The sequence below is a fragment of the Labrus mixtus genome, chromosome 4 (assembly GCF_963584025.1).
Source record: "Labrus mixtus chromosome 4, fLabMix1.1, whole genome shotgun sequence".
Taxonomy (NCBI): Eukaryota; Metazoa; Chordata; class Actinopteri; order Labriformes; family Labridae; genus Labrus; species Labrus mixtus.
The window spans coordinates 26,294,889-26,317,389 of record NC_083615.1 but is presented as its reverse complement, the minus strand read 5'-3'; the positions used below and the strand labels follow the sequence as shown (position 1 = coordinate 26,317,389).

Sequence of the window (22,501 nt, the reverse complement as noted above, 5' to 3'; positions counted from 1 at the left end):
CATCAAAGGATTCATCTATACATCTAAATCTAAACCACAACCAGATCCAACAACGGTGCATCACCATAAAACATTCTCAAATAACCTAACATCACTTCAACATAACAGCTTCTAAGGGGCTCCTGTAGACTAGTGGTTATGTGGTGCGCCCCATGTGCAGAGACTATAGACCTCATCGCTGTGGCCATGGGCTCAAATCCAACCTCAGCCCTTTGCTGCATGTCATCCCCCACTCTCTCCTTCCAACAATTCCTGTCTTCTGTCAAAAATGGCCCAAAAAACATCTTAAACAAATAAATAAACAACTGCTTCTAAATTAATGGAGAGCACAAAGTGTTAAAAGGCTTCTAACATATTTTAAACAAAAGGAAAACTTCAAACTAATGATGGGATGAGGTGTCCACATGCTGCAGACAGCCCCATGGTTCTGAGAGAGATGACACAGGTGAGCTGGATTGGTCCTTAAGCCCCGCCCATGCAGGTAACAGTCAGGTAAAGGGGAATCACAGAAGGCGGGGTTTTTTTTGATTCTCGACTGGACTAGACCCACCTCCAACTCCATCATGAAAACTTCTGATATTTTTCACCTAATCAGAATTATTTAATGAAAAAATTGTACAGTTTGAGCCACAGGTGGAACAAAACATAGTTAAGAACAAAGAATGTTATTAACAAATATTTTTAAAAAGCGCTTCACCAACTTTTTTTTTTACCCCGTTTTCAAAAAAAATACTTTATTAATCCGTGAGGGAAAGAACTTCTGGTTTTACACTCTGGTAGTGAGAGCCATGCCTTTCACACACATGCACACACAGGACCTGTGGACGTGCATTAGTGGAGAGCTGTCAGAGTGAGGCTGCTACACACGGCTACGCAGGGAGTGCACCAGGGCTGTTGGGGGCCTTGCTCAGGGGCACCTAGGCAGTGAAGCTCCCTTGTTCTCCAGCTACCAGACCAACATACATATTATGGTCGGCATCGAGACTTGAACCGGCAACCCTCTGGTTCCCAACCCCGCAAGTCCCTAGCGACTGAGCTACTGCTGCCCTGTTTAGCCGCTCCAGGCACAATATTTGCGACCCACTTAAAATGGCTCTGCAGCCCACTTTTGGGTCCCGACCCACCAGTTGAGAACCATTGTGTTAAGGGATCCAGACCCTCAGCACTGAAGGACGATTTATTTTTTGAATCATTTTTATATTTTACATCAGGGAGGTTGTACACAAGATATGCAGAAATCTCTTGACATAATAACATGATATGTGATAAATACATGATGACACAGACATCGCGCGGATAAATGCTTCAGGCCACGTCGCAACTAAAAAGTCCTCTTCCAGCTGTTGCTCTCCCTTTCATTTGACTTTTAACAAAATCTAAACAAAAGATGTCACACTCATTTATTTATCCACAAAGATGCACTCACAGATACTTAGCGAGGTAATTAAAGCAACGTTTAACCAGTCCTCTAATGTTGGAGCGTCTGGTTGTCCTCTTCAGGGCTTTCTTCCCTCCGCTGAGTGATATTCTCATAAAGTATTTGTCTGCTCTCCACTGAATACTCGTTACTCTAGTGCCAAAATATATCGTCAGAGCATTGAATGGAATGAAGATTTGAAATACAGTGTCTAAACAGTTATAAAAGTATTCCCAGTTAGACGTCAGTTTTGGGCAGTCCTAGAATAAACCTCTTCTGAATCTCAGGATGCTTTTCCATCCAAATTCCCTCCAGCTGTGTGAAGATGTAGATGTAGGAAAATCCCTTTTTATGGAATATTTAGTGTGAAGAGAGAGAGACATGACATCCAAGCATGCAGCATTTCCTGGTTCAAAATGAGCCAAAGGATTAAATGCTGTTTTCCTTTCTGTTGCAGGTGATCGGCCTGTTGGACGTGTTTACCGCTGACCTCTCTGTCGACATGTTCAATGACTTGTTAGTGCACTTTATGCTTCCCTCCCTGCTGCAGGACTTTAGCCCTGTATGTATCTGTGCTTGAACCTGCTTTTAAAAGTCCTGCTGATAACGTGAGTCCGTCTCCCTGCAGTTACCTGGTGATGCCGTTCATGGGGACGGATCTGGGGAAGTTGATGAGGCTGCAGCGGCTGTCGGAGGAAAAGATTCAGTATTTGGTTTATCAGACGCTCAAAGGCCTGAAGGTGGAGAACTCAACTGTGATCGAACAACATGGACAGTTTATTACTTTACTGCGTCGAGTAATTCTTTTATTATACTCTTTTATTACAGTATATTCATTCTGCCGGGATAATCCACAGGGTAAGTTGTCTGTTTATTGTTTCCATTGTGTGTGTGAGACAAAACTCTAACATGATTGTTAATTTTACTGTTTGTGTATCATGTTCAAATATTTATCCCCCTGACACGATTTAATATTACGCATGCTCAGGGGCGAGTCCAAAGGTGGCACACCCCAAAATCCTAAACTATCCTAAACTATGGTCACATGTCCACCTAGCGTTTTTTTTCTGAGCACCAGCGCCAGAGAGCGTTCGCAGCAGCAGGCAGCCGTCTGGAGAAAAAGCGCAGGACCCAGCTTATTTTTTTTCCAAGTGCTCTGCCTTTTTTGTGTGGCTGCTCCGGGCGCTCAACTTGAAAATCATTCAACTGTTCAGAATTGTGCTGTTAAAGTCACCCGCGCTCTTTTCCAAATGTACGATATTCCCTGTAGTTTTGCCGCCTACAGATCGTGTCTTGTACCCTCATCCTCCTCGTGCAGTGCTTTTCTTCTCATTGCACAAACCCTTCATACATGCACTCTGAGCACAGCCAGCGCTTTTCTGCAGAAAAAGAAACACTAGATGGACACAGTGCCTATTAGGTCATTTTTTGCAAAGGCTGCTTGTATTTTTCTTTACATATCAGTGTTGCATATTTTCCTTTGTTCCTACTTGAAATTGTAAATAAAGATCTTGTATTTCATAAATCAGGTGCATAGGAAAGTAATGCACGTGCCAATTCATGTAATTTCGCAAATAAGAGAATGCAGGAGTTTGCATGCATGCATTTAAATTATGACTTTGAACATAAATCTTCTCTTTTGTGTCATTAGATCTGATTGGTGGGGTTAATAATCATTATTTAAATGTGGGCGCACATCACACCTCAGGCCACCCCTGCAGAAGTCAATTCCTCATTTGAGCAGCCCCAGTCCAAAAAGTCTTGACACATCCCTGCGCATGCAACACATCATAATAAGTGTTTTCTTTTGATTATCTGCAGGACCTCAAACCAGGAAACCTCGCTGTCAACCAAGACTGTGAGCTCAAGGTAGAGACTTACTCTCTCTGCTGAACCAAACAAACAAAAGCACATCATGTGTCTAACTATAAAACCCTCCACGCATTGCTCTGCACGTTCTCTGCCAGCTCTACATTTCCCTGCAGTCTTATTAGCAGAGCTGTTAGCTCCCTGTGAGCAGATGTAAATGTGTCTGGGTCTGATTTTTTTCATGTCGTGTTCTGTCAGATCTTGGACTTTGGTTTGGCGCGGCAGGCGGACAGCGAGATGACGGGCTACGTGGTGACTCGCTGGTACAGAGCCCCGGAGGTCATCCTGAGCTGGATGCACTACACTCAGACCGGTAATGAAGAGCTAATTCAAGGGAAAAAAAAAACTCATGCTGTCATGTTTTATCTCTGCGTCGTGTTCGGTGCTCCCTATTAGCACCGAGCCCTCGCCTTTTCCTGTGATGTAGCAGTAAATGGATGTTTTAGTGTACTCACTTGCCCCCCAATCAGGGCTTCTGCTTCAAGCTGGTGATCACTACATTTCCCAGAATGACCTTTACAACCCACAGAAGAACGGGCCGAGTGTTTGAAGCTTTTTTCTGCTCTTTAAAAAGACTTCCTGCTCGTCTCGTTTAGCTGCTTGATTGAAGCAACAGACAGGAAAGTTCTGCTTCTTCTAAATAAACTTCGGAGTGGGCTGCATGTGTGAACACAATTCACCTTGACTTTTTCTTTGTCCATGGTTAATGACCCGCATGAAGTCACAGGTGAGCCGATGTTAGAACACAGCAGGAAATATTCATGAAAATTCACCCAAAGCGATTTGGACAGGTGATGACCTTTCAGTCCTGCAACCAACACGGACTGTATGCGTGCATCTGTTATGATCTCTGTGCACGTATTTAAATTTCTTTATTATGCTTTCTGTTCGCCTGTCTGATTTCTCCGCTCTTTTGTTGAAACTGTGAGTGTGTTTAACTACACAGAGAACGGGTATACTTGGAGATAAAGGCAAACATTGTCGTCATAGCGTCGAACTCTACTGCTTCATGTACCATGTTCTTTTACGCCATGCACCTCCTCCTGAGACCCCGCCCCTTTTACTCAACAGGAATGTAAGTCAGGAGGATTTCATCGACAGCCTAACTGAAATTTTCGATACATTTTCACGAATGAACATGTGAAAACGGCTGCATATTTACAAGAGATCTCTCATGATGGTAGTGAAAAGACAGCAGCTTAAAACATCTTTTGTAGCTCTATGCTAGAAAGACTTCAAAACACACATGATGACAGTTCAACAGACTCAGAAATATATTTTTTATGAACAAACTGAGCTCAAAGTTGACAAAATGCCTCTAAGAGACATCTTTGCTCAGTTGATTAAGATGTACTACCTAGATTTATCCACTAGGTGATGATCTCTTAACATCCTTTCTTACATTGCAGTGGCTCTGTGAGGAGATACATACTTTAAGTAGTCAGAATAAGAAAAGAACTATAGAAGGCCAAGTCCATTTACCATTTGTTTTTCTGCTTCTTCCTCAGTGGATATCTGGTCAGTGGGCTGCATCATGGCTGAGATGCTGCAAGGAAAACCTCTTTTTAAAGGCAGCGACCGTATCCTTTATCATCGCCTGACTCATGATAAGAACAGGAGGTTCATGGTTTTTGATTTGAATGGTGTAAATGTTTACGACTGCAGATACAAAAAGCAAAAAATCAGGGAGCAGTTTGTTGCATGTGCAAACTTTAATCTCAAAGAATGATAATGCATATGTTTTTTTAATTTTCCAGTTTTACCCTTGACCAGTTTTCCTCAGATCTAGATCAACTCTCTGAGATCATGAAGATCACAGGAACACCGACGCAGGAATTTATATCCAAACTAGAATCTGAGGACGTGAGTACAGACCAAATCTTCAAAATTTACTCTCTGATTTTGTTGCAGGACCCAAATACTCTGGAAACGTAAAATCACAGTTCTGTCACTGTTACACCTGATTTATGAATGTATTCACTTAGGCGAAAAGCTACCTCAAAAGTCTTTCAAAAGAGGAAAAGAAAGACCTCCACAAGGTGTTTTCCTCGACTAAACCACAAGGTAGGACGTGCTCAGCCTTTCTGTTTGATCTGTTTTGGGTTGGACGGTCAAACTGGGATTTATTTCCCTGATTCTCCTTTTCTTCTTGTCTCCTCAGCCGTGTCTGTGCTGGAGCGCATGTTACTGCTGGATCCGGAGCAGAGGGTGACGGCTGCAGAGGCGCTCTCGCTGCCGTACTTCAAAGAGTTCAGAGAACCAGAGGAGGAGACGGAGGCTCAGCCGTACGACCACTCGATAGACAACACTGACATGCAGCTGAATTTGTGGAAACGTAAGGATGAACTATTGCACTGATAAAAAAGACGATAAAAAGACAATATGAGCTGCTGTGTTGTACTGATCCGTGTCTCACTCTGCGTCTTTCTTCAGGTCACACCTTCACAGAGATCCTGACCTTCAAACCCGTAATGCCTGAATCAAAAGAAACCTCGCTGTGAGACACGAGGAGAGGATGCACCAGAACATGTCTTTGTCATAACATGTCATTCCTAACAGGGCTCAAACTCTTTGATCACCAGTCTTAATAAAGCCAACAGATCCAGTTTACAATTCTCTAAAACTTTCCAGGTGCTGGTTTATCTTTAAACATCATGTAGCTCTGGTAGCTTGTTTCTATCCTTTGATAATTAACTCAGTTTTTGGAGTTTCTTCTCTGAACGTAGTCCCTCCTCAACTGTGTTTAAACTCCAGTTGTACAAATACTTCGAGAGATACATTCCCTACTAGAGACCGACCGATAAATCCACCAGCCGATAATATCGGCCGATATTAGCATATCAAGTGGCTATCGGTATCGGCTAATTTGAGCACAGATATGCGCCGATATTACTAGATTTATTCACCAGTCAAATAGCATTTCATTTGAGTATCATTGTATAACACTAGCAGCTCTCTTTTACCAGCAGAAGGCGCTATATGGATTACAACAAACATTATCACTCTCCAGGATGTCAAGCGATGATGCACGTACATGCTCAGTTACTTTTCAGTTGAGTGACCATCTTGTCTTCGTTATAAATCTTTTCAACACGTTTGATAACTGCATTTGACGGATTAACACAATAAATGTGTATATCTATATCTATCTATCTATATCTACAGATCAAAGATAGATCTAAGAAAGATCTCGGCTGATATATCGTTATCAGACCCCCCCATACCGATATCAGACCTCAAAATCCCTTATCAATCGGGCCCTAATCCCTTCTGACCAGCTGGAACGTTCAGGCTGTTTACACCTTGTATCAACATTATTCCTGCGTGCTCTGATAACAAGTGGACAGAACATAAGCATGTGCGTTTACACTTTGCATTAACAATGCCTCTCTGTTGAGTACTAGAGATCGGAACTTACAAAAGCGCCTGCACATCATTTCAGTTTATAAAGTTTGAATGAGGCGGTATTGTTCTCCCAGCTCGTCCTTGAAGATCCCGTATTCTCCTCATGTTAACCTTTCATGTTGTCAGACTGAAACCCTTAGAGCAGCTTTACATGATTAGCAGCTCAAAAACCTCCTTATTCATCTAAAACTGGCGTCAGTAAAAACCCTCATTTCAGCCTGAAACAGTTTGTTCAGCTTCTGTCTCTTTAAGCCCCTCCCCCCCTCTCCCCATGTGCCCACTTTCTTCTGATTGGCCAGCTCCTTGGAAGCCTTCCAGGGGCAGAATGCTGCAGGGCTGCAAGGGGAAGGCAGCTCTCCACTGCTAAGAGGTTTCACCAGCTTATGTAGAGGCTTGAAGCTGTCTCGTGAAGTTCTTGGTTTCATATCCAGGAGCTGTCACAACAAGCTGTTTAGCGCCCTCTACAGACGTATCCTGGAATTACGGCAACATACATTTACCTCATGATCTGAAGCTTTCCCCATGTTTAGTATGTGCATTGTAACACAATATGTGAGCTTTGAAAATGGGGATAAGAATAATAGGTCAATTGTAATGCTGCGCAGGACACATTAGCTATTTCACTACTAAATCAATCTATGTGGTCTGAGCTCTCAGATCATCTGCAGGATGCATCGGGGTGCGTTCACAACGAGCATTAAGGCAGTCCACATGCCATCAGATCACCCAGGACGGAGGCAAAACTACTGAGGATTAGGAAAGAAAAATATCAAATCTGTATGCACTGATTTTTAAACTCTGGGAATAGATTTACAAAAACCTTTTTAATTTGAGTCTTACTTGGCTCCAAATTAATGCAAGTTGTAAACAGCCTCAAAGCACACATGGTAGACATGTTTTACTTTTGCCAAAACTACTTATTGTCAAACTGAGAGTCTGTTGAAGCTCTCTGTTGGCTTGATTTGACGAATCAGTTTGATGTAAACAGAATCACTTAGATGTAACAGATTCAAGACTCAAGTTAAAATCTTTGTGACTTACTTTGAGAGATTTTTTTGTGATGGATTGTATCATCAATTGGCTTTATGTTTGGGACTGTGTGTCCTTGAGAGACATGTGATTGGATTTATTGTGACGTCCTTGTGTGTCTGTGCGTGTGTGTAGTCTGAATGTCTGCCCTGACCTCGTCTTTCCTCCGAGTGGCCTTAAAGATAACGACAGAACAAAAATATGTCTGAGTTTCAATAAAAACAAAGATCCAGCCCAGCAGACTGTACACAAACATTCACACTTTGAGTTTATAACACATGTTTCTTCTTCTATCTTTTTCTTTATTTTAAGCACAAAGGAGCCAAAACCACATGTGGGTCTTGGTCGATGTTTGCATTAAAGTTTCATCTCCACTCTTGTGATTTTGTAATAAAAAATTATCTCTGGTATTACACCTATTTTCTTCTTTTGCCTCCTAACCTGGTTTGTGTTAAATAATTGATTTTGATTAATAGCATTCTCTGTGGGCTAACGTTGGACCACCTCATTGCTTTAATTCTTTGGTGTTGTAACTTAAGGCTATAAAAAGACAACGAGGTTGATAAATGAAAACAAAGAGATCAAAAAGAGTTGAAAGTGTTAGGCCGTAATTCTTTAGCAAGGTGATCCAGCACTACTACCACCCGACGTCCCTGACGCCCAGCCACCACCACCGGACTGAGTCGTCCCCACAGCCACCGCCTGACGCCCAGCCACCCCTCGTCAAAACATAATATCTGATAAAAATTGAAAACGAGGTCGAGACATCCTGATCTTTTGATTCTTGTCTGGGTCAGGGAGAAAGAGTTGTTTCCTACATTTCCCATGATGCCGTTTATGACCCCTAAGTTGTGATGAGCTCAGTCATTATTGGTTCTTCCAGAGTGGTCCATCTCTTTTAGCTTTTTACATTATGACCTCTGTTGCAAACCTAATTGCCCCTCTGGGACAATAAAGAGGAACATTTCAATGAATTTAATTTTACAAGTTATATTCAAAGATCAAAATACATCAGAATACTAATGAAATAATGTTGCATACAGCAGCTTTAAAATCCAAGTTGTTTTAGAAGTGGTGCATTTCACTTATCTGTAGTTCACACAAGCTGCCACTAGATGGCAGTATGAAAACGAGCCATAGCCAGACTGAATCTTGTTGGTTATTCCTCTACTTTGGTCTGGACTCAAATATCTAAAATACATTTTTTAACAGATTGACACGAAATCTGCTGCAGACCTCCTGAGGCCTCAGAGGATGAGTTCTTGTGACTTTAGTGAACCTCTGACTTCTCATTTAGACACAGCAGCTGATCGAAGGTTTTAATGAGGCTGTCCTATTACAGATTCCCAAATCTAGTTGCATGGATGGACACATTTGGCACAGACATACAGCGTGTTTGTCCGATGAGTCCAAACTTTCATGACTTTTTCAACCATCAGAAGGTCGACACTTGAAGAGTTTTTATCCAGTCATGAATCAGAGTGAATAAAAAACAATTCATCACAGAGAAGATTGATTACAGTTATTGTTCATGCCAGCTATGGGGTTGGTGTCCGACGAGGAAATTAACAGCCCGCTGCAGAAACAGAACTAAAGGGTGCGTTCTCAAACACACCTCCACTTCTCCTTTTGCTGGCGTCCTTCTGACATTCAGTTCCCGTCCGATCTCCACCCAACTGTTCTGCTGTTGTCTGTACCTGTACCCAGGCAGCCTAACATCATATATATGTTTAGCCTTTTTTCCGCAAAAAGTTCTACCATTTGGGCCGCAGATGGCCTAGTGGTTAGGTCATGACTAGTGCCGACATACAGAGGCTTTAGTCCTTGAAGCTGGAAGTCTGGGTTCACGTCCAACTCGTGGCTCCTTTCAAGCATTTAATTACCCGCTCTCTTTCCCTGATTTCCTCATCTATCCACTATCCTATCCGCATAAAGTCTAAACTGTGCTCTGAAGATAGTGAAGGATGGAGTGCCAGATTTCCTGAGTTTGTGACCCGGTAAAAGTAAAGGGGGGTCCAAATGACTGATGATGAAAAAGTATAGAATAGGTCTGACGCACATGCTTGGCCCATATCCGTAACCTTCTAGTAAATATTTAGAAATACGGAAACAGAGTACGGGAAGAAGGCTTTGTTTGTATCTGGATCGGATATAGAGCCTTAATGGTAAATGGGTAGATAGATTGATGTGCCAGTTTGTCCACAGGGGGCACCAAAATCAACACAAAATCAAAGTTCCTCAAAGGAGCTTTAAGTGCCTCATTCAATCAGCTTCACCTGAACATTATGTCAAAGTAACGAGCTAATGCTAACATGCCAAACTTAAACGTTGATCTAGTGTTGTAGTCAAGACCACACTAACCGAGACCTACCCGAGACCAGAGACCAGAGTACTCCGAGACCAAGACAAGACCGGAACATTTAGGGATCGAGACCGAGTCAAGACCAAGGCAGGGCGAGACTGAGAGAAGACCAAGACAGGGCGAGACCGAGGCCATAATATCGATGAAAAATCATCATCTTGTGTGCAGTGAGATGTCAGTCACTCAGGCTGTAACACAAAAATCAAATTGTGGATGAATTGTTACTAAAAGTTATTTGTTATTTTAGAAAGAGGGGTTTTCCTTCTAATCACAGTGATGACATGGAAAAAATAGCCCATCAGTGGTAGTCTTGTGCCCAGTTTGAGACCGAGACAAGACAGAGAAAAACTTTTGATTCCAAGACGAGGCAGAGACATTAAAAAGACAGATTTGAGAACTACAACACCATGCTGATCAACACTAAACCCAATAACTTCTGCATGTTAACGTTGTTATTGTGAGCTTGTTAGCACTTTAAGGTTAGCGTTTAGATATACAAAGAATGAACTCTGTCAGAGACGATCTGTGTTGTAGGACTAGCTGTTGCTGAATATGATTGACGACTTTAAGCATCAGAGTTTCCACCTTCTTGCAGATTGCATGTTTGCTCTCAGATTCTGCAAAATTCTGTCAAATTTAACTGGCTTGTCTTGAGTGACCTCCAGATCCTTGACTCCCGAGGGCGACTCCCCCGAGGACGGGCTTCCTTCCTGGGCCTAAGCTCCTCCAAAGCAAACCCTGCATGTGTGCGTGTTGTGTCCTCACACAGCGGATAGTTCACTGAGGAGTCAGAGAGTTCTGTTCCCGCAGCAGACAGGATAACAGAGGGGGAAGCACATTTTTTACCCCACAAACCCTCCTCCTCTCTCTCACACACACACACACACAGGGACGGACTCCCTCTGTCTGTCTTGTTTGTTGACCCTGTGGTTTATTTTCAGAGCTCGCTGGATTCAAGCAGCATATTTCCTAAGACACACACACACACACACACACACACACACACACACACACACAGAGTTCACATGTGTGCACCAGTTTGCCTTGATACTCCTGGCATGCGCAGCCGTACACACACACTGACTGACACTGAGTCAGGAGGGAGGATGTGAGGAACGGCAGCGATGCCCAAACACTGATCTGACCCGCGCCACTCGTCTGCTTAAGGTGGAATTTCAGTAATAACTGTGTTTACTGTGTGTGTCTACGGGAGGAGCATCATTGTGAATCTCTCCAACACTGTCTCTGCTCAGATTCATCATCCTGACTGTCCTCTGAGTTAATTTTAGCTCCTGTTTACAAAAGATTCAACCTCTAAACGACGCTGAGCATGGAAACTCTTCACTTTGTCTCATTTGTCTCTCGGTAGGAACTCTGATGAGTGGGTAAATACGAACAAACGCTGTCGCTGTACGAGCCAGAGCGGCTGTTTACTGCCGTCACTTTTCATAGAAATAAATCACGTCCTCAGTGACAGTGTTTATTCTCCACATAATTAGTGCTGTCACGTCCTTGCTGGAGATCAAATAAACAGAATCGAAGGCTCTGCGGAGATTAAATGATTTGAGTTGAACCAGGAGGCCAAGTGAAGATATGACAGCTCCCTGAATATCCTCGCCTGTTTGCAGCCTCTACACAGATTAACATTTTTACATTTCAGTGTATTGCTGTCCCTGATGTTCAGCATGTGTCTCTGTGTGCATGGTTCCAGATGTCAGTTTAGATCTGCTGCTCATCGGAGAGTTCACAGAGATCTGTGTTTCCTCATACATGACTCTGTGGGTCAGAAAGACGGCTACTCTGAGTGAGAGCAGAAAACATTTTTAGCACAAGTGATAAACGGCTGTTTAATTGTGCACCAAATGTGGATTCAGTCTTATTTTTGGAGTTTGCACGCATGCTGACAGCTGCTGAATGAGTCGAGTCCACAATTAAAGGAGGGAAAAAGCTGCTTATTGTTTTGTAAGCTTTGCATGTTGAAATGTTTGTTTGCATTAGTTTGTGTATCTGGCCCTGTGTTTGTTTGTGTTTGTTTGGGTGGGTACATGTCTGTGGAGGTCAAGCAGTCCCAATAAAATGAGTCACGTTGTCCGTTGCGCTCTGCAGCTGAGGCTTTTCTGTCTTCATTTGTGTGACGGCTCTCAAACTTTCTGCTGTCTTTACACGTGCCTCAGCCTCTATCTCTGCCTGATCTGTGAGATGTACACAGAAGCACACGTGTGTCTGTGGGATCCTGCAGGAGCAGAGCAGGACCTGCCGGCGGGGGAAAACTGGGGAGGAAATTCCACTGGCTCACATGGAGCCGGTGAGCTCAGTGTTAATGCTGAGGGGGATTCTCCCAAAAAAAATCTGAGCTCTGAACGGGCAGCAGAAGCTGTGTGGGTAAGAAACGGATGTAAACTGGGAGGTAAAGGAAGCAATAATAAGAGAGAGTCTGAACAAAGGGAAGAGATTAGAAATGGAGGACAGAAAAAGAGAAGACGGGTGGAGTGAAGGCCCAAAGGGAGAGTCTGTCTGTGCCAGGATGGGCAGTTTCGTTGACATGAGCTCATCGTTCAGACATCCAGTTCATGTTTGGAGACTTGTGAGGAGAATGAAGTGTAAAGACAACTCTCTGTCCATCTGTGATGTGTTGATGTACGGGGCTGGTGTGTGTCACATTCAGAGGCACTACAGTGTCGAAGAGCACTTAAACCCCTCTGACCCTGAGGAGTGATGGGAGCCAGCTGTTGAACCACCAAAAAGTCACTGTACTTTGTTTTGAGGAGGTCGAACACAGATCTCAACTTAAGAGATACAGTTCATGAAATCGCTAAGCTGTCTTTATCTTTCAGCCAGGTGAGGTGTCGTTAGGAGCATGGCCTGTTTTAAAATGTTTGTCATGTTGCTGTTTTAAGTACAGAAGCCCAAAGCAGACATGCTACATCAGCACATTTATCTTGTAACCCTTTCAAGGTGGCAATATCACACCATTTGTTGGTTAGTTTTTTTATAGTTTAATTTAAAGTTTAAACCCCAGCAAAGGCTCAAAATTAGCAAATTTTGCAACAACAGTATACAGTAAACCTCCCTAAGCTGGCCCCATCTGACAGCACTCCCTCTTGTTGCTCTGCTAAGTGTGGAATGAATTTTTGCTTTGAAAACATACGTTTTCAGTGAAAGTCACAGGAGAAAAGAGGAATTATCTGTCTGGTACTGAAAAAAAAAAGAAAGGGAGAGGGAGACCAAATGGTGATGAATGCTGGTTGGAGGGGCCCTCAATTAATTTTTGCCTAGGGCCCCACCACTGACCAGAAGGTCTGGGGTTCAATCCCCACTTCCTGCAGCCACATGTCCGATGTGTCCTTGGGCAAGACACTTAACCCCAAGTTTCTCCTGCTGCTTCATCTGCGGCTTATGAGTGTGTATGAATGTATGAGTTAATACTGATGGTCTCTTTACACAGCAGCCTCTACCATCAGTGTGTGAATGTGTAGGTGTGACCTGCGGGGAAAAGGCGATTTGAGTAGTCAGAAACAAGTTTACCATTTACTCCTCAAGCACTGCCAACGTGCCTAAGCAAGGCACTGAACCCCCAGCTGCCCCTCACTCTGACTTCTCCCCCTTAATGCATGTGTGTAGGTCCTGTTTGTGCTTTAAAGCCAACATGTTGTCCCAAAATAACAGAGTGAAAAGTTGTTATGAAATATAGATCAAAAGATATATTTTTCCTAAATATGCAATTAAGCAGGGCGTTTTTTTTAGTTGCTTTGGGCAGAAAAGAGTCCAGTGATCACTCACTGCTGCTCAGAGAGCTTTTCACTCTTTTAATGCTCATGCTTGATGAGCACATCAACATTTTAATCACGTGGATTTTGGCAGCCTGACAGTCGGAGGAAACTGCTTATTGAGATTTTAATGAATAAATCAAAACTTTAACTGCAGATATTGAAGCTGAGTTCATGAAATCCATACTGACTTTTCTCCTTCACAGTTCTCCAGAGAGGCTTCAAACTCCAGAAATGAAATCAGGAAGGAGCGAGGAGGGGGAAGTAGCCTCAGCCATCCTTCACATGCAGCCTGCAGCTTGATTAACTTATTAACAATACTTCCATGTGCCTTCATCGGATACATTTCCCTTCAGTGCAGAGTCATTATTCTCCACCAGTCTCTTATTTCTTGAGAACAAGACCGATTTCGAGTACTACAACACTACTGAGTTAATTTCCCTGAGATCCTCGAGAAAACAACTCAAATGTATTCCTTATCGCGGGAAAACAGAATTAAATAAAATGTAATGATGCATGTCCGCTTAGGGCTTCCGTATATATTCACACAGAATAGAGAACTAAAACATTTCAATGCAATTATTAAACCAAGTGTCAGATTTTCCAAAAGTTCTCCACATTACAAAACAGCCGGACCAGGCTCGACCTCAGATTATAAATTCTGACCGCTTCACAGTCAAGTGGACACAAGACCTCAGGCCTGACCTCAGCTGTGACTTCACCCGGGGGGGGTCACAGCTTCCTGAATGTTATCCTTCAAACCGGGCGAGACATGTGTAGGACCTGGCTCTGAGGTCAGAGGTCACAATATATCACAGAGCCTGTGGTCCTCTTTTTGTTCCGAGGAGAGCTGCTTCAAGGTTGGACGAGACATGAAAGGAGCAGGAAGGGAACAGTGGCAGAAAACACGGAGAGATTAGAAAAACAAACATGTGGTTTTAAAGTTCCCACCTCGAATAAAACGTACAACGCAACACCTGATGTTATCCACATTTATATTTCTTATCTCCGAGCTAAATGCCAAATTGCTTCTGTTGTGTTTCCTGCTAATGAAACCTGAAATGATAAAGTGTTTTCCCTCCAGTCTCTCGTATGAATGAGGTAAAAGTCGGCGGCGGCGGAGGCTGAAAAATAAACATGCATTATCGCACAATGGTGGATGAAAATGTGCCCACAAGTCAAAGCCCCTAAAGTCGGTTATATAAGCCTTCAAAATCTTCTGAGTCTCCCCAGCTTGATGCGTTTAGGCCTGATGATTGCTTTCAGTTGTTCGGCCTCACTGGGAAAGAAGGAGAAACAGAAACCGTCACATTTTTCCTAACACACACACACACACACACACACACACACACACATACACCAACACATGCATCAGTGGTATGGCAACGAACAGAACAGACCCTTTTTTTCCAGGGGGGGAGGAATGTCAGCATGTGTGTTTGGGGATATTTTCTGTTTTATGGCTGTTTTCTCAGAGATGCCAGTGAGCTCTGTGGTGAGCTGGGCTCCGGTCCCGGCCTCTCTACTTCCAGTCTGTCCACACGGGCAGCAGAAGATACCAAACCAGACATAGCTCCTTATCCACTCACCACAGCTTAATAAAAAGACGACATGATTCTGTTTTCTTTGTGTTTTTTTTTGTGTTCCTGCAGAGCTCGTGTTCATGACACTTTCAGTCCCGCTCTCACGACAGTTACGCTGCTATTGAGTTGCTCTAAAAACATCCAAAGAAAAAGTCATGTTTGTTTTCTGTTTGGAAACGAAAAGGATTTCATTACATGGAACGACATTGGTCATGTAATTACTTTGTAAGCTGTTCTGTACTGACATGTCCAAAAGAGAGCACATTCTATTATTATAAAAGCACGGAAGCCCTAAGCGGACAAGCATCCACGCATTTGATTACAGCCCCTGTGAGCAGCGCTCATTTACTGTAGGTTTTCATGACACTTTGGATGAAATCGTGTTTCATGTCTTTTCAAGATGAGGACTACATTTCCCATGAGCACCATCCCCCAGTGTCTTAAAGACGGGGCTCTTGTCAAAGTGTGCATTTGGGTTTGCAACGAGTGAGTGGCATATGCATCTTCTTTTTGAAACTACTTTCTTTGATGTGCAAACATTTTTCTTTTCAGGATGCAAAGCAGTGAGGTAATGTATGAATATGTGAATATGTGGTTATTAACAGTAAGAGGAGAACGATGAAACTTTGTAAAGTCTGGTTTAGTACCAGACGTTTAATTACTAATTTACACAATTAATGAAAAAATAAACATACTGAACTCGGTATGCAAGCATCAGGAAAAAAACAGACTCAAAGGGGTTTCACAATTGCAGTAAAAAAAAATCAGGATATTTCCAGGAGGAGCTGCATGTGTGAACGCAAACAGCCGCATTTTTTGATCTGACTTCACCCGGAGTCTCTCCTGCCAGACCCCCTAGTATTTATTCCGCAGCATGTCCGAATGAGTTGATGTGAGAACGCAGCAGGATATAATCAGGAGAATTCACCTTGAGCGAGTGGGAGTGGGTGGTGACATTTTTTTTTTACGTCACGTCTTACTTCAGGAGACCCCCGCCCCATCTCCTGTCTGACAGCGATAGTCTCCAGCTGTGAGGAGCATATGTGAACAACCAGATCAAGAGGATATCAGGAGCAGTCCTCCTGAAATCATCTAGATATTTTCAGGATGGTATATGTGAAAACGGCTTCAGTGTGCAAAGGCCTTAAGAGTGAAACTGTGTCAAGGTCACCTCAAAACTCCTCACATGGAGATTTAAGATCTAGATAGCGAGTCATTTTAGCATCTCCACTGATGAAGCACAAAACCAACATAGTCTTAATCACCTCATTAGTGTGGGCACGGGGTCTGCACTATCACAGTGACCAGCCCAAAGAAAACAAGCTATGTTATCCAAAAACAACGATCGATAATGAGACGAATTCATCCACCAATACCAGCTTTGTTATCCTGAGATAACGAGAAAAATAAGTATAAGTAGAGATTCTTGGAAATTCAGTCATTACCGGAGGGAATGCCTGATGGAGGGAATCCCCCCCCCATAGAGAAGAAAAGGCTGACAGATGTGAGAGGAAGGTGTGTGTCAGGCAGATGGGAGAGGAAGGCGTGTGTGTGTGTGTGTGTGTGTGTGTGTGTGTGTGTGTGTGTGTGTGTGTGTGTGTGTGGGGCTGATATAAGAGGAAGGTGAAGGTGTGTGTGAGAGGCAGATGTGCAGGGTAATAAATCGCCCCCCCTCTTCATGTTAAAATACATCACAGTAAGGTCTCTGGATCAGTGTGAGGGGTTTGTGATGGACTCCTTAAAGATATAATACAGATCGTTAGGAGTGGGGTTGTCCAAGGCCGCCCTTAAGCAATCATAACCACATGTTGAACCCTTAATACACTTTCTTATTAAAGAAAAAATATATACACTCGTTATTTATTGTTTCGAAATGTAAACAGCCTCTTAAAAGTCTTCCTCTTTTTTTCTTCTCACAATGAGATTCACTAGATGAAGCATACACGATATTAATGGTGCATATCATATGGATTATATTCTCTTCTAATTTAGAAAGGCTAACTGTGTCCCCGGCTCTCTTTCTTTATGCTAAGCTATGCTAACTGTCCTATGGTTGAAGCTTAAATCCCTCAGAATATGAGAGAGGTCTCAGTTGTCTCATCTGACTCCGGGTGAGAAAGTCAATATACGTCCCATGTTAAATCCATGAAACCACAGCAGATTATACTTTAAAAGTGACATTGTGTCTTTTGTCATGTTGATTGAACAGATTAACTGATGCTAAGTGAGGTGATCACATGTTACTGTTTCCTGAAGCACACTAACTTCACCCACTCTGAGGACAGACGCGTGTGTGAATCCACATCAGAGCCGAGGAAATCCTCCTTTACATCTCACTCATTGTTCAATGAAACACAGGATTCACTTTGGTTTGCAAGGGGGAGGAGGAAGGAGGTGGGGGGGGGGGGGGGGGAGAGGAAGGAGGGGCTGTTCCTTCTTGTCCCCTCCTCCTCACCCTCTAAATGTGAAGAAAAAAAAAAACTTGACCAGCCCCCTTCCCATTCCCATGGATCGTGTTACGGGAGACTCCAACCCGAGACATCTGCTCCGCTGCTAACAACGGAGCGCGTCCCCGCGACCCAGACCTCCTCCTCCTCCTCCTCCTCCTGCTGCCCTCTACCCCACAATAGTGCTCTCTCCGTTACTCGTGTTAACTCGGTGATCATGAGGAGCCACGGTGCATGTGCCCTCCACCTTTTCCGGCTGTAGTTCACCCCCCGGCAGGAGTGCGCGCCTGCTCCATCCCTCCCGTGCGTCCGAGCGGAGAGCAGCGGCCCCCGGTGCCACCGAGCAGCACATTTCTTTTTGTCTGTGCGCTCCGCAGGCTGCAGGCTGCGGGCTGACGCTGATCATCCTCTCCGCTGACCTGACGTCTTTACGGGAGAGGACGAGGAAGAGCGCAGGGACGAAAACAACGCATCCCGATGTCTGATGTTTTGAAAACGCTCCAATAAGCGGATTTCTCCTCTGATTTCTCTCTTTCTGCGAGCTTTTGTGTTTGTTTTGTACACCATGGAGTCGGTGGAGAAGGAGTGTGGCGCGCTGGGTGGATTATTCCAGGCCATCGTGAACGACATGAAGGTAACACGCATTCAAATCAAAGTAGAAAACAATCATATGTGACCTTAATGAAGCACCGGGGCTGATCACACGTATGTTTTTACTGCCTTTGTCTCTGTCACCGGGTCCTCCCCCCACTGGAAACACCGCTGCGGGACAAACTGAGGGATGAAACATGTTTCCCTTTGTGTTATTTGCATAATGTGCAGCAGGTCTGTCAGGCTATACTTTCATTTCACAACACTTTGTCAATGTGCAGCACACGGCTTCTATCAGAGGAGTTTATTTATGTCACTTTGTTTAATGTGTTTGATTCAGGGCTCAAACTCTGACGTCATGATTAGAGTTGGAGTAAAACTATTAATACTCTGAATCAAGAAAAAAAAGAGATATCAAACATGGAATATAGTTTTAATTTCGTGCTGTTATTTCTCAGTGTGATTGTTGTGGGGACCTTTTGACCCCAAACAACTGTTTCCCCTCATCATCGACTGCAAGGTTTTGTTCTTTATGACATTTTAAACTCAGACTGATGCTCTGCAAGAGAAGAACCAGCTCCATCGCTTTAACTTTCCTGTGTATAAACCTTCATGAAAGGTCATGTGTCCCTTTTTTTAGTGATCGAATATTTTCTTTCAAGCCTGAAAAAACGTCATCGCTCGTCTTTGCCCTTACGTTTGTAACCCCCCCCCCCTCCTTCCAGCCCTATGGGACATGGGTGCAAATATTTAGGAAAATGAATGACTTTGAAAGTGAGCACGTAAAAACAGGAAAGAAAACAAAAACAACAGATAAAAAAAAAAACCAAGAACATAAGAAAGCAGGAAGACAATATTTTGAAATGAGTGTGAAACAGAAGGCATCTCATCCCGAAACATCTGTAAACAGTGGATGATGTTTTTTTTTTGAACGCGCTGTTTCATATAACTACAGGACAAAGTGAACTATCCGGGTTGGAGCTTTTAAGATTTCCAAACAGTAAACATCATCAGTTAGATATCTCAACTGTGTATTGACCCCTACACCTAAAAGTACAAGTCGTTTCTAGAGTTGTCACAAATCCTGATACCAGAACTTTAAACCACGGCAACAAAACCAGAAGCTGGAGTCACCCAAAGTTGGATCATTTCCTGCTTTCAATGACCAAAAGTTGCAGACAAACTCCTGCACGCTGTCTGAATTGCTCTAAAACACTGTGGTAACATTTCAGTGCTCAAATGTTGCCAGTGTTTTTTTGCAGGAGTTTGTCTGCATGTTTACGGTTAAAGTACGACTGAAGTTTTTTTTTTTTTTTTTAAAGCTTCTGTATTTTTTGAAGCTATTTATCATTAAAGAGCAGGGATTCCCAAACATTTCAACTCGGGACCCCCAAAATAACTGTGCTAGAGACCGAGGACCCCCACTGTCCATATTTCAGTAATTTATTGTAAGCTTTGACTTTGTGGTGACAAAGAAAATGTAACAGACACACCAGTGATGTCAGTGTGTTTTTTTATTCGTAGGGAGCAACAGATGCCTTCGCTGTTTAGTGCAAACTTCAATTCAAAGGATTTATTTTCACACATCACTTTCATTTCAGCATAAATCGTACTCAACGACTGCTGTTGTATTTCAAATTCAGCTTCTGTTTTTATTGTATTTATACTTACAATAATGGTTGAACTATGTAGTTTAAAATAATTAGACTTTTTAAATTGTTTTTTTTAGAAGGCATCTATCCCCCCCCCCCCCCCCCCCCCCCCCCCGCCTCAGTGTCTAACGACCCCCCAGGGGGTCCGACCCACACTTTGGGAACCACTGCCCTAGAGGATCGTTTTAGAACATGTGGTATTAAAGTATCGACAATTTTGACAACCTTTGGTAACAACTGATGTCATGTCTCATGACAGAAATCTTCACTTGAGCTTTACCTTTTAAAACACATGTGTTTGTGTGTGTGTTTGTATGTTTGAGAGTGTGTGTGTGTGTGTGTGTGTGTGTGTTGGGGGAGGGGTCAAGAGAAGGAAGTTGAGGCAGGGTGGTCTGTTGTTGTTCGGGACAACAGATGGAAAGTGTGAACGTATTCATCAGAGCTCTGTCTCCTCAGTGTGTCGCTCAGGCTGCAAAGTGAACAAGTCAAGCATCACACAGTGGCTGATTCCTTATCGATCACTGCCTCACTCTCACTATTTATGGGTCCCTTGCATGGAGCTATATCAGCACCATCGGCCGGCTCGGTGTATTTTTTGTCTTTTATGTCGTGCTTAAACCCGGACACACAGAGAAAGAGAGAGAGAGAGAGGGTGCTGATAGAAAGAGGCAGCGTGTGTATTGATAAGCAGCGCTGATGAATGAGACTGAAGCCCTGAGTCAGCACAGTGTCCATGTCCACTGTCTGAGATCTGACCTCATTCCTGCCGCCTCGCTGGGCCACGCCGGCCTGTCAGAGCAGCTTTACCCCACTACACCCCACGCCATGCATGGCTCGGCTTCCTGTGCTGATCACGCTGATTGTGAACAATGTTACAGTAAAGTGTACAATTAACTACATGAAGCGCGCGCAGACACACACACACACACACACACACACACACACACACACACAGCTCAGTAACAGCATTTTATAGACTGCTCACAGAGGTTATTCTCAAACCATGTGTTTTAAAATGATACCATCTGTCATTTTAATGACCGTGAGTATCCAAAAGTACTGAGGCTTTAAAACACTTCAGCTCTTCAGTCATATTTTTAACCAAAGGAGAGGGAGAGAGAGAGAGAGAGAGAGGGAGGGAGGGAGGGAGGGAGAGAGGGAGAGAGGGAGAGAGAGGAGAGAGAGAGAGAGAGAGAGAGAGAGAGAGAGAGAGAGAGAGAGAGCACTGTTTGAGTTAATGTATTTGTGCAGTTTGGACAGTGTGCAGGAGTTTGCCTGCAGGACGTCAGACGATATTGGTTGACTAGGATTTCTGATATTCTAGTCATGGTATGGAAACAGGTATGATTATAGTTTGATTTTTACTCGTATAGGATTGAAGTTTAAAGTGCTGGTACTGCGACCGCCCTGTGTGCAGACGGATGTGTTGATTGAACTAAATGAGGAGAGCAGGAGGTGATGGAAGAGGAGGTAAAGAAATGAGACATGATACCGGTTCTAGTAACTACTTGGATTAAAACACAATTTTTTAAGTGTTTTCAAAACACACTGAAGAGAGACAGGAAATGTTGGGATGAGAGATCGTGGAGGATGATCGAACCCGCGGCCGCTGTGACGAGGACTACAGCCTCTGTACATGGGGCGTGCATCATCACCACTAGGCTACAAGCGCCCTGACTTGAATTAAAAGTAAAACAGAATTTCAGAGCAAAATACACTGATCTCTGACCTTTCACTATCTTTGATTGCTGGCACCGCGCTCTGTTGTTATGGTCACGTCATTATTTACCTGAAAACTGATTTTTCTTGTGTGGGTGTGTTTACTGACATCTTTGTCTACCTGTGTTTCCACATCTTAGACAGTATCAGAGTCTAAAACAAACTCGAGGTATAGTATCGACTCCTCTCAAAGAGATGAAGTGTTTCAGCTGGTTAAGGTCGGAGACAGACGGTTAGTGTTGACACAATAACAGATTTTTAAACGTAGATATGGTTCTAGTAAAAATCAAACGATATTGGGGCACCGGTGGCCGAGTGATTTGTTCGCGCGCCTAATGTACAGAGGCTATAGTCCTTGAAGTGGGCGACCTGTGGTTCAAATCCGACCTGTGGCTCCTTACCTGCAGGTTATTCAGCTCTCTCGCTCTCGCTCTCTCTCTCTCTCTCTCACACATATTTCCAGATCTGTCTACCGTCCTGTCTCTTTAATAACGGCATAAAAAGCCACCCAAAGAAATATATATATAAAAAAAAAGAAAGAAAATCACACAATGTTGATACATGCTCTGATACCATGGCAACAAAAACAGAAGCCCTAGACAATTTTTTTCATTGTGGGTTTTAAATTAACAAAAATTGAAGGCGAACTCATGCACGCTG

At 43.4% G+C, this 22,501-nt stretch overlaps 2 protein-coding genes across 6 annotated transcripts in view; both read left to right on the top strand.

Moving 5' to 3' along the window:
- mapk12a (mitogen-activated protein kinase 12a) overlaps window positions 1-8,133 on the top strand; it is an 11,437-nt gene extending 3,304 nt beyond the window's left edge. The window contains exons 3-12 of the mRNA XM_061036649.1: window positions 1,875-1,933; window positions 2,046-2,157; window positions 2,246-2,275; window positions 3,239-3,286; window positions 3,485-3,599; window positions 4,795-4,866; window positions 5,070-5,149; window positions 5,272-5,350; window positions 5,448-5,621; window positions 5,720-8,133. Of these exons, the coding sequence (XP_060892632.1) occupies window positions 1,875-1,933; window positions 2,046-2,157; window positions 2,246-2,275; window positions 3,239-3,286; window positions 3,485-3,599; window positions 4,795-4,866; window positions 5,070-5,149; window positions 5,272-5,350; window positions 5,448-5,621; window positions 5,720-5,787 (837 nt within the window). The 3' untranslated portion in view covers window positions 5,788-8,133. The remainder of the gene's footprint in view (window positions 1-1,874; window positions 1,934-2,045; window positions 2,158-2,245; window positions 2,276-3,238; window positions 3,287-3,484; window positions 3,600-4,794; window positions 4,867-5,069; window positions 5,150-5,271; window positions 5,351-5,447; window positions 5,622-5,719) is intronic.
- Window positions 8,134-17,927: 9,794 nt separating this feature from the next.
- LOC132973282 (protein MTSS 2-like) overlaps window positions 17,928-22,501 on the top strand; it is a 33,281-nt gene continuing 28,707 nt past the window's right edge. For 3 of the 5 annotated variants that reach the window (XM_061036655.1, XM_061036654.1, XM_061036652.1), the window contains exon 1: window positions 17,929-18,513. In XM_061036655.1, the coding sequence (XP_060892638.1) occupies window positions 18,445-18,513 (69 nt within the window). In that variant the 5' untranslated portion in view covers window positions 17,929-18,444. Of the gene's footprint in view, window positions 18,514-22,501 lie in introns of all 5 variants that reach the window. The other 2 variants (XM_061036653.1, XM_061036651.1) reach the window with 1 other exon arrangement.